General features: G+C 29.7%; 6 protein-coding genes across 6 annotated transcripts; 5 read left to right on the plus strand and 1 right to left on the minus strand.

Annotated features, from left to right (window-relative positions):
- The first annotated feature begins 228 nt into the window (after positions 1-228).
- Positions 229-2,313, plus strand: Chro.80124 (hypothetical protein). The annotated part of the gene is made up of 1 exon (XM_661363.1): positions 229-2,313. The coding sequence occupies one exon, from the start codon at positions 229-231 to the stop codon at positions 2,311-2,313; it is 2,085 nt and encodes a 694-aa protein (XP_666455.1).
- A 288-nt stretch (positions 2,314-2,601) lies between these two features.
- Positions 2,602-4,656, minus strand: Chro.80125 (homeobox-containing protein). Its single annotated transcript, XM_661364.1, has 1 exon — positions 2,602-4,656. The coding sequence occupies one exon, from the start codon at positions 4,654-4,656 to the stop codon at positions 2,602-2,604; it is 2,055 nt and encodes a 684-aa protein (XP_666456.1).
- Positions 4,657-5,196: 540 nt separating this feature from the next.
- Positions 5,197-6,366, plus strand: Chro.80126 (hypothetical protein). The annotated part of the gene is made up of 1 exon (XM_661365.1): positions 5,197-6,366. The coding sequence occupies one exon, from the start codon at positions 5,197-5,199 to the stop codon at positions 6,364-6,366; it is 1,170 nt and encodes a 389-aa protein (XP_666457.1).
- Positions 6,367-6,605: 239 nt separating this feature from the next.
- Positions 6,606-8,597, plus strand: Chro.80127 (syntaxin binding protein). The annotated part of the gene is made up of 1 exon (XM_661366.1): positions 6,606-8,597. One exon carries the CDS (start codon positions 6,606-6,608, stop codon positions 8,595-8,597), a length of 1,992 nt encoding a protein of 663 aa, XP_666458.1.
- A 176-nt stretch (positions 8,598-8,773) lies between these two features.
- Positions 8,774-8,965, plus strand: Chro.80128 (hypothetical protein). The annotated part of the gene is made up of 1 exon (XM_661367.1): positions 8,774-8,965. One exon carries the CDS (start codon positions 8,774-8,776, stop codon positions 8,963-8,965), a length of 192 nt encoding a protein of 63 aa, XP_666459.1.
- A 12-nt stretch (positions 8,966-8,977) lies between these two features.
- On the plus strand, positions 8,978-10,075 carry Chro.80129 (hypothetical protein). The annotated part of the gene is made up of 1 exon (XM_661368.1): positions 8,978-10,075. One exon carries the CDS (start codon positions 8,978-8,980, stop codon positions 10,073-10,075), a length of 1,098 nt encoding a protein of 365 aa, XP_666460.1.
- The last annotated feature ends 1,607 nt before the right edge of the window (positions 10,076-11,682 follow it).

Below are 11,682 nucleotides of genomic sequence, written 5' to 3' on the forward strand. Positions count from 1 at the left end.
GTTAAACCTATATGAAACTCATATTATTAAAAATAAATCCAAACAAAGTTATTAAAATACACATAAGGGAGTATAATTGATAATTAAGGTGTTTTTAAACATAAAAGAAATAATAAAAGGTAACAGGTTCAGATTCAGGTTAATTTCAGGTTGGGAATCATAATCAAAAGTGTCGTTTATTTTAATTTTTAATATTTTACATTTAAGAAATTTTTGGAATTAGAGAAAATGAAGTTTAATTCAAAGAATGAACGAACAAAAGAGTTAAAATGTGACGAAGATGTGAAAATAGTTATGCATTCAAATGAATTAGGAGTGGAGCTTCCAACATTAGAAACTACTGATTCCATTGATCGACAATCCAATGATTCAATCAGTTCAGCTCAAATTATTAGCTTAACTCCTAAAAGATGTTCCAAAGGAAAAGAAATATCAAATATTGAATATATGGCCTCTTTTGGAAAAGAAAATAGAGATTTAAATCAAGGAGATGTTACGAATAATATGTTTGGATCACAATCTTCTTCTTTGGTTAATAGTGTTGAAAGAACAACAGCTCCCTCGTCTATGATGGGTAGTCTATCTAGATATGATAGTTATAACTCAAATTTAAGTCCAAACACAAATTTTCAAACTCCTGGAAGAGATCCAAAGAGAAGAAATATCTCAAATATATCATCTTTGGGTGAAAGTTTTCAAAATAAGGAAAATGAAAAATCAAATAACTCAAATTTTTTGGGGTCCAGGAAAGACTTAGTGGAATCTAATGGTTTGACAAATATTTCGGGAGTATCGAATAGTACGATTCAGTCTAATCAGATTAATAATTCAGTTCTTCTTTCGGCCGTTCTTCAAGTTATAGCTTCTATTCAGAAACTAAAGAATGGAGAACAAGCAAATGCAGTTAGTAGAGGTAGAATGGCAACGAATACAGCAAATATAAATAATACTAATACCGTCATGAGCAATGGAGTAATTATTAACAATAATGCTACAACACAAATCCTTGGTTCAAAGCTGCCTGGAGTACACCCAACTACAGCAGCTTTGGCTCTGGCCTATTCTCTTTCAGTTGCGGCTTCTGCAAAGAGGAATTTAGGCGGAACACCAGTAAACTCTGATGACGTCATTCAAGGTTTAAATCAGATAATTTCAGAAAAAAATTCTAATAATAATCTTGCAATGAATACAGAAAATACTGATAATCTGAAAATCAGTGGCGAGCTCATACAAAGTATTGTTTCGTCCTTGAGTTCTTTGATTTCTAATTCTCAAGGAGAATCTGCAAACACTATTCAAAAAAAAGATAAAGATTGTTTAGTTTCTCCAAATAGGACAAATGAATTTAGTGACATTTCCAAGATATCAAAACTAGGGGGAATAGATTCCAGAGCTTCAGGACCCTCATATAACTTGAAGCTGCCACCAATGGATTTTATAATAAACGAGAAATCATTATGCAACGATTTTAGAAGAGCTAATAACTTCCAAAATGTGGGGAATAATAATTTTAATCTGAATAAGTCAGTTCTTTTAGACGTAACTAATAATATTAGCAATGCTAATAATTACAAGTTTCAATCATATTTAGAAGCAGAATCGAGTTTGGTTATGGAGCCTAGAATTGAGGATTCTTTTAGTCAGATTGAGTATGTTAATCAAACTTCTCAAATGAACAGATTAAATCATTCTAAAAGTACGGCTAGTAATACTGAAAATATTCAAAATGAGATTAGTAATAATTCTCGATTATTACGTGAGAATAATTATAATCCTTTATTATCCGAAATTTATAGATGTTCAGAAAAGAAAATTATTCTTGAATCTAGCAATAATTGTATATGGAATGATTTGTTATATAACCAAGTATTTGATCATGTTGATTTTGAAACTCCATTTACTCGTAAACACGCTTATATGAGAAATGAGCTGGTATTTTGTAATAAGCCAATATTGGAAATTGATCATGGAGGAGACTCATTCTCAATGCCAAGTTATATACGTATCCCAAGTAATAATTTTCCAAATTCTAATAATAGAAATGCATATTCAAATAATAATAATATAAATCATTCCAATATATATAACAACTCCAAGCCTAATTTTACTCATTCATCTAAATATCCGCCTCCAAATAATTTTGATTTTTATAATTTGCATAAGTACAACCCAAGAATTCAGTCATTCTGTGACGATCTTCTCGTAAACACGAATAACCGAAGAAATTCCCAGATATTTAATTCCATTAACTACTTAATGCAAATAGTTGGCGATGGAAACATGAATAATAATAATAGTAATAATGGTAAATAAGTAAAATCTATTTCTTCCGAGATATTCATTCCATCTCTCACACATTGCAGTATTTTTGTATATTTTTATTTGAATGTATAAAATCAAAATAAATAATAACACATCTTTTTCAATGATTAAATATTATTATACCCATGTATATTCCATAGTCCATTAAAATAAGTGAATATTTAACTAATAACTTATTGCATTTTCTCTTTAAAAGATTGATATATAGAACCCTTATTCATTTGTATAACTATTTCTCTTTGTATTCCAACATGATACATCTACGTTCAATCACCTTGTTTAATATTTATTCCCATAACACGGAAAATTTGGACTTCCAGGAATCGAACCTGGTTGCACACCTATGCCCATAAAATTTCCATTACCGGTGCCACTTTCGCATGCAAAATTGGAATTGGCGCCGTTATTATTATTATTGTTGTAAATGTATGGACTATTTAAACCTCCATTTCCATTATTATATTGATGATTTACTGAATATTGATTACCTTCAAAGTTTGCTGTCATTTGATTTGGATTTCCATTTTGATACGGTAATTGTGTATGATGTAGTTGTAATTTATCTGAATGTGAAAAGTATTGTGAATGAATATGTGAATTTTGACTTGAATTTGGGTACATTTGCTGTGCTTGCGTCTGAGAATGGAAAGAGGCGGTAAAGTCATGTCCATTATTATGGTTAAAGAATGGAATTTTTCCCCTATTTTGTTGAATATCTTGTGCAATATATGGATTATTTGGGGCACCATATGAAAATTGTGAATAGTTACTTTGAAAGTTTTGGAATAATAAATTGCCTTGATTATAACCGAATTCAGTTTCTGAAGTTCGTCTTGTTATTTGATTTTGGTGATTATCTTTTCTTAAGCTTAGGTCAAAATTAGAGAAGGAATTTTGTCCATAAATATTTCCGTTTCCAAATTGTTTAAATCGATTAAAGTTCTTATCTTTATTATATTGAAATTTTCCACTTGAGTTTGTAAGATTTTGGTTTGATGATCTTCTATTGTTTTTGTTCTTAATGTAGTGACCCTGGTTATTGTTATTAGGCTTCTTTTGATGTTCTTTTTGCTTTTTAAGTAAGTTATTATTTGTAATCGAATCCTCAACAGCAAATTCTTGAATATTACCCAAATTATCATACTTTTCTACAAACTTCTTGATTGAAACTTCGTTCAAATTAACACTAATATCATCACCACTCTCCTCTTGTCCATCATCTTCATCATCATCTTCATCGTATCCATCAGGAATAACTTCTCCATTTTCAATTTCAGATTTGAAAGAAGAACCATCTTTCATATTAGAGTTAGTAACATTTGATACTTTAGTTTTAGGGTCTTTTTTAAACTCCTTGTTAGAGAAAGGAGATTTTGATGTACTTGAAGTAAATACTGTACTTTTCCTATTTCCATGGTTTGTACTTGATAAATAACTGCATTGTATTTTACCTGCCTTACCTAATATAGTAGAATGTCTACGATCACAATATATTTTGGTACCTTTTTTAAGTAAGTCATTGCTTACATTACTTTGTTTAGATAAGACGTAGAATGGAGATGAAATTGGACCAAATGTGTCTATAATTGCTCCTACTATTGTCTTATCCTCCAAACATAAGACTGATCCCAAATCTAACATTATAGTGGATGGGTCACTTTTTACTATGAAGATTCCCTCCATGCCAAATATTGCTCCATCATCAATAATGGAGTAAATTTCTCCAACAAACTCACAAGGAAGAGTAAGATCGACCTTTTCTGGCATATCCAAAATCTCAATATTTGGTAGCCAACTTAATTTTTCTTCAAAGTTGTCTAATTGACCATCTTTTCTTATGTTACTATGCTTTCCTTTCTTAATCACCTCTTCTTCTGATTCTGCCATCTCATTTTCGCATTCACTAATATCAGATAAAGTACTCTTAGTGCATTTATTATTATCCAGAATAATACCAAATTGAGATAAATAATCATCAGATAGCTTCTCACCCAAAATTTCATTTTTAGATTCATGAACTTCAGAAACTTTATGGCGGTAAATCATCTCCTTTCTAATTAACTCCTTAATCTCGTTATCCTCATTTTCACTGGATTCATAGCCATCATCTTCAGAATTATTCAACTCATCATCTGTTAAGATAATATCAACATTATCTGATGTCTTCTCATTTTGTGTTTTCCTACCTCTTGAAGAATCTATCGCAGATAGAATAGAAGCAGACTTGTAGTTTTCTAGTTCTGCGAACTTGGATGCAAGTAATAAATCGTCAATTTCCGTTTCTCCATCAATAATTATCTCACCTCCACATAATTCATCAGTTTGAACTTCCATTTCCTGATTTTGATAAGGAAGTCCTTCAAATGAAAGTTCTCTTTTAACTTTCGATTAAATATTTAATAATTTATTTACTTACGTGTCAAATTTGACATGTTTGGCGCCTAAATGGTGAATGTATCTTTAATTTATATAAGGGTAAAAGGCGTAAAGAAATTTTAGGGTTAAAATAAAACGAAAAAATATGAAGAGAGTTAAGAATGGAGAAAAATGAGCACTTTTGATTAAGGTTTGTTCATGTTTAGATTAAAGGATGATTTTTTTGGATATATAAATATAAATATATATATATATTAAATTTTCCTTTTTGTTAATTACTATTTGGATTAAAAAAAAATAATTCAAAGTATTTGGCGCCATTTGTTTTAGTATGTTTTCAATTGATAAATTCTTTAAATAATAGTATATATTAATATATTTTCAATTATAATAAAAATCAGGAAAGAAAACGCAGAATTAGCATGAAATAGTGTGTGAGACAAAAATAGTTGAGTAATAACAAAGATAATCTAGAAGTGGGAAAGGCTGCATAAGAAGATGGATGAAATAGGAACAAATAAAAACTATATAATAATATTACTTGGAAGACGGCATGTAAAAGCAGGATTTTCAAAAAAAATGGAACCATTTGTAATTTTGCAGACAAGTGAGCTCTTTTCTAAATGTGTGGATGTATTAGAAATATCAGAAAATGATAATACAAATTTTTCTAAAGAATCAGATTATGTGACAGTTTTTAAAGATCCCATAAACTGGAAAAGAAGCTGGAGTTCTTTGATACGTATGTTGTACACTGATTATTTGATGTCAAATCCTAAGGATTATCCAGTAATACTATTAGAAAGACCATTTTTTCCAATAGAACTTTCAAATTATATTAAACAGATTCTATTAGAGAACTATCAGGTTCCTGGTGTTAAGAAAATTAGTGAGCCAATAGTAAGTCTTTTCACAACAGGATTCAAAACAGGAATAGTGGTTGATATAGGAACAAATGAGACAATAGTTTGTCCTATTTATGATGGATATCCAATTGAATATAATGTTAAAATAATTAATTGTGGATATGATGACTTTAAGAAGAAATTTATGAATGAATTATTTTCTCAATATAAAGAGAAACCAGAAGAAGACATAATTAAAGAAATAAGTAACGATTTAATGGATGATATTATTTTTCAGAGCGGAATAGTAAATCACGAATTTAACAATAATATTGAAAGTAATCCCAATATTACAGATTTTACATATGAGAATTTAATAATTAAAGATAAATACATTAATTTAGTTGTTGATAAAAATACCAGAACCAAACCATTTGAGATTTTCTTTGGAGATAAGGCATTCCCCAATTCAGAAGTCATTCATCATATTGTTTTAGATGGAATCATCCAAGTTTTATTAAATTCTAATATTGAAACAAGAAAAGAGCTTTCTCAAAATATATTAATTTGTGGAGGGCTTGCATCCGTACCAGGTTTTGAAAGAAGAGTCTCTTCTGAACTTGGAGAACTAATTTCAAATGAAAAAATACTAAAACCTTTAGCAGATCATTTCTTCGTTACTTGTCCCCCCATTTCTCCTTTTATCAGATCATACTATGGTACAGCTCTTATGTTGCAACATGAAAAAATTAATTATAATTTTGAAAACACTAATTTACAAAGAATTTCCTCTAAAATTAACTCAAAATTAGAAATTGCATAAATGCCAATTACGTGGTGCATGCGCATGATTTGCGCGCCTCAAAGTTTCTCCCCACACTTTTGGAGGCAGTGTATAATTTTAGGGATAATTAGTCAAAAAAAGGGGAATTATTCGATATAGAAAATTTAGAAACTGATTAAATAACTGGCCATTTTTATTGTATATGATATCATGTAGAAACTGTGTATGACACTTTTTTTGGCTTTTCTTTTTTCTCCCAAAATTTCAACAAGAAAGACATGAGTTTACTTAATCATTGTAAGAGGAGGATCATAGAGGAGATCATTTCACCGGTGCGTGCAATCTCTGCTTCTGGAAGTGATGGATATTTAACTATGGTAGTTGATCAATTTACACTTAAAGTAATTTCCTCATGTTGTTCATTCTATGATATTATTGAGGCAGGAGTTACCATTGTCGAGCAGTTACACTCAAAAAGGCAGCCATTAAGAAAAATGGATTGTATTTACTTTGTAACAAATGAGAAGAGAAATCTTGAACGTATTCAGAAGGATTTTGAAGGTGAAGGGATGTATAGGTCAGCTCATTTGTTCGTTACTGGTTTTAGGGGAGAAAGAATGGCAGGTTTTGATATACTTTCTAATCACGAAGGTCTTTTGAGGAAGTTATTAGCTTTTAAAGAAGTCAATTTAGACTTTATTCCATATGATAGCAGAGCTTTTTACATTGATATTGACGGTTTATTTACAACTAGTCTTGATCTTTCTGAAAAGCTTCAACAACAAATTATGTCTGGAATTAATACATTATGTAAGACTCTTGGAGTTAATACCAAGCCAGTAATAAGGTATCAAGCGTCAGGAAGAGTAGAAGTGTCAACAGAATGTAAGAATTTGGCTGAAAAGCTCAATTACTTGCAGAATGGAGGAGCCGAAAGCAATGAAGAATGCACAATATTATTATTAGATAGAAGTTTTGATACTGCTCCATTATATATACATGATTATCATTATCAAGCATTAGCTTATGATTTATTGAAAATTCCAGTATCTATTAGTAATCCTGATCATTATAACATTTTATCAAATACTAGACTTGATAACACTGACTTGAAGAATAAGGACGAAAACCAAAAGATGGATGATGTATATGAGTACGAAGTCTCTAGTACAGGAGGAAAAAAGGAAGTAAAGAAGGCAGTGCTTGATGAAAGGGATTCAAAATGGGTATTATATAGGCACGAACATATTGGAAATGTAAACCAAGCAATTACGGATGAAACTTTAAAGTTTACTCATAATAATGTTACTGCAAAGATCCATAGAGGGGAAAATAAAGGGTCAAATTTTTCAACAAGTGAGACAATACAAGCAGTTAGAACTCTTCCTCAATATCAACAAACTCTTTCCCGATACTGGACACATATTAGTTTGATCGGAGAATGTTTTAATATTTTAAAGAAGAATGATATTACATCAATAGGAGAAATTGAGCAATGCATTACAACAATGTTAGATTCTGATGGGAAATCCTTAACTGCAAATAAGCAAAGAAGTAATCTGCTTACTGTGTTGGATCAATCTGCATTGGGAAAATCGGAAGGAGAATTTCCAATAATTAATGACAATAATGACAAACTTAGATTGATCTTACTATATATCTCACATTATATAGGAATAAATAATGATGATTTGAATCAATTAATTGAACATGGAAGGCTCTCGAATAACGATCAAATTGTACTTAAAAAACTTCTTGGACTTGGTTTGTGTAACTCATTTGATGATATTGCAGCTGGAAATGGAAAACATATTCACAAATACGAGCTTAATAATAAAGAAAGAGTTAAATACTATAAACAAAGATTGAGAAATATAGAAATCAATCTTTCCAGATTTGAACCTTTAATAAAGACAATAATCTATCACCTTCTTTGCCAACTTAATATTGGAAACAACTCATTAATTTCTTATAATAGTTTTAATCAAAATAGTTTTAACGAAGAATTTCCTTGCGTCGATAAATATAATGCTAATGAAGGTTCACATTACTTGCTTGGAAACTTGAACCAAATACAATCTCATTCTTCTATTCCTAGGTATTCTTTAAAAAACAAACTTGTGATTGTATTTGTGATAGGGTCTATTACATTTCCCGAAATTAGATGCGTTTACGAACTTATGAATGAATCCAATTCAAATATTTATATTGGAGGAATTAATATTACTACTCCTACTCAACTTATAAGGCAAGTTCTACACTCAAAGTAATTACAGTTAAAAATAAATACTAAATAGTTAATAAATAACGTTATCAAAGTTTAGTTTAATTACTTTTACACTCACTGTGCTGTTTTACATTTAAGTCAAAATATTCATTTTCTAATTGAGATTTATCAGTTCATTCAAAATTAATATTACATTTTTTGTCCACATGCAAATATGCAATGGTCATGGCGGGCAATTTGTTGCCGCCCAAAATTTATAAGCAAGGTCTAGAGATCTTATTTGACATTCAATGTGTAAAATTGGATGAAATAAGGAGAAAAAAAGGAAATAGTAGGAGAGAAAAAAATAAGGAAATATTAATTGAGCAAATTCTAGTATTATCAAATAAAAAGGTTAAGAGAGAGATATAAAATTGATTAAGAATGGGGAGAAAAAGTAGTGATGGATCTGGAATGGGAGCGGATATTCTGCATGCATTGGGGTTTAATAGGACCTCAAACTCAGATGATTCTGATACTGCAGATAATAAAAGCAAGGGTCAGACAAAATTAGGTAGATTTAAATTTTCTAAGAATAAAAAAAAATCAAAAAAACATAATATTGAGATGGATTCTGCTAAATTTAGCACAGAAATTGATTTAAAGGCAAATAAGGACAATAATGAGACAGAGCAAGGAAGTGAAAAACCTATAAATTCAAGTTTAATGGATGTTCAATTATCTTTCGAAGGAGTCCTTACTGAGCTAGAAAAATCTTTGGAAAATATTAAAAAGAATGTTGATCATGCAGAATCTTGTTTGGAGAATATTTATATATCTGTAGATAAGCTGGAGAAGTTTTCTGAACTTTGTAAAGTGGAAAATAAAGATGTTATATTAGGTTTACATAAACTAGTAAATGTACACAAAGGAGCAGCATTACTTTCAACATTTTCTAGTGACCCTACATTTAAAAAGAATTGCGATTATAACGTAAGTGATGAATCAAAATCTGCTGAAAAAAGGCTTGAAAGCAAAAGATCTGGTGATACTAATGTAGTGGAATCTGAGCATGAATCAAATGTTGCAAAAGTAATAGAAACTCATAATTCAAATAACTCAGAAACTAAACCAGCTTTTGTTAAATCAAATTCTAAGACTTATAATGTAAAGAATAGTCTATCAAATAATGTTTCTAATAACACAGAAATGACTATATCTAGTAAAAGTAATAATAATTTTAATTCTGAATCGCCTAGTACTAAAAGCACTATGAAAAGTGAACCAATTAATAAAGAATTGGAAATAACAAAAGATGTTAATGCTTCATATTCTGACAAAAATAATAGTGAAAAGTCACCCAAAGAAGGCAAAATTAGTAAAACTGAAAAATTTAAAGAGAAGCTTAACCTCAAAATTAGGAAAAAAAAAGACAGTACACATGAGTCCAACGATCCAGATTCAGCTGATGCAGAAAATAGTTCTGGTATTCAAACCAGAATGGAAAGGTTTAAGAAAAAGTTTGACCGAAAAAGTAAATAATTTCTACTTTCTTTTCTCCACTGTATTTTAATATAATGCATGTAGTCAACAACATGTGGCGCGCATTTGGCGCTGGCGGGCTTCTGTATGTCAAGAAAAAACTGAATTTAGTGAATTAAATCTAATTAGGAAAGCTTGAAACTAAAACGAAGGAGAATAATCTTAATTGAAAAGAATACTGGAATTTAGACAAAAAATTATAGATTTCTTGTATTTTTTTTAGTTTTAACTCCTTTATCTTTAATTTTATAATTTTGTTATTTTCAATTAAGCTTAATAGTTTTTGAGACCATAATTATTATACAATAAGTCTGTAAGGTTAGAAAAGTATAGAGAGAGCTTGAAAGATTGGAAAATGAAACAAAGTAAGCCTCAAGATAAAAGACAGGTGAGGCAGAGGTATAAACAGCATGCAAAGGATGCAAATGATATATTTGAGTTAAATTCTCCTATTGGAGTTAGTTGTTTGGATTCTGCATTACAAGATAGGCTAAATATTATTCTTCAAAAGTATAAGGATTATGGGATAGAATCTAAGAGTATGGTATTGGGAGCTTTGCCTTATATTGTTTCTATGTTAAAAAAGGTGGGATATTTAGAGTTTAAGATTCCATTAAAGAGTACTATTAGAGAGAATAGTAAAACATTGCTATTTGCAGATATTTTGAAACTTGATGAGGAGTTTGGATTATCAGGTACCTTTCAAGGATTATTGGGAGAAAATATTCCCATAAGCAATTTAAGATTAAAGAGTCCGATAAGATTAATGAACGTGGAATTTGCTATTAATCAGGAATCTGTTATGGATTTAGTTTTTGATCTTCCAGGGTCCTTTGTAGAATCTAAAGATTATACTAACTATTCTTATTTTATTAAGAGGGGAGCATTGGTTATGGACTTATATAATAAGTTGCTTAGCAAAAACAATAATAAGATACAAAACATTACAGAAAATGAAGCAGAAATGATAAATAGAGAATTATTATCTAAGGAAGACCTTCAAACTATGGGTAAGAATGGGTTACCTACGCTTTTGTCAGTCAATCAAATCAAGGAAATTCAAATAGAAATTGACTATTTGTATGATCTAAGGTATATTCCAGTTGTTTCAATTGTATTAGTATTAAAATCAGGTAAAGAGTCGAAAGATTTATTTCTATCAAAATTTAGATTCAGAATCCTACCAAGTATTCCTGAATCGTCCAAATTGAGTAAAGATTCTATCTCAGTATATAGAAATTGCGTAAGAAGGAGTTTTATGAATTACGATACCTTTAAATATGATCAAGATCAATTAAATTCATGCTTTTTACCACCAACACCACAATATAATGGGGCTATTTTGAGTAATACCAAAAATCAAATGCTTAAATTATCTCAAATTATCAATGAAGTTTTATCTTCTGTTATACTTGAAGATACTTTCTTACTTCTTAAACTTTGGTGTATAAGATGGAAGATTTGGAATCACTTAAAAGTTAATGATCAGTTTAGACTTTCTGGTCAGTTTGATGAAGAAATTCTCTTATATCTTTTGTTTCATACTCTGGAATTAAATAAAGATGTATTAAATTCAAGAAAAACTAGCTCATTACAATTATTTAAGC

The sequence above is a fragment of the Cryptosporidium hominis genome, assembly GCF_000006425.1.
Source record: "Cryptosporidium hominis TU502 chromosome 8 CHRO018045, whole genome shotgun sequence".
Lineage (NCBI taxonomy): Eukaryota > Apicomplexa > Conoidasida > Eucoccidiorida > Cryptosporidiidae > Cryptosporidium > Cryptosporidium hominis.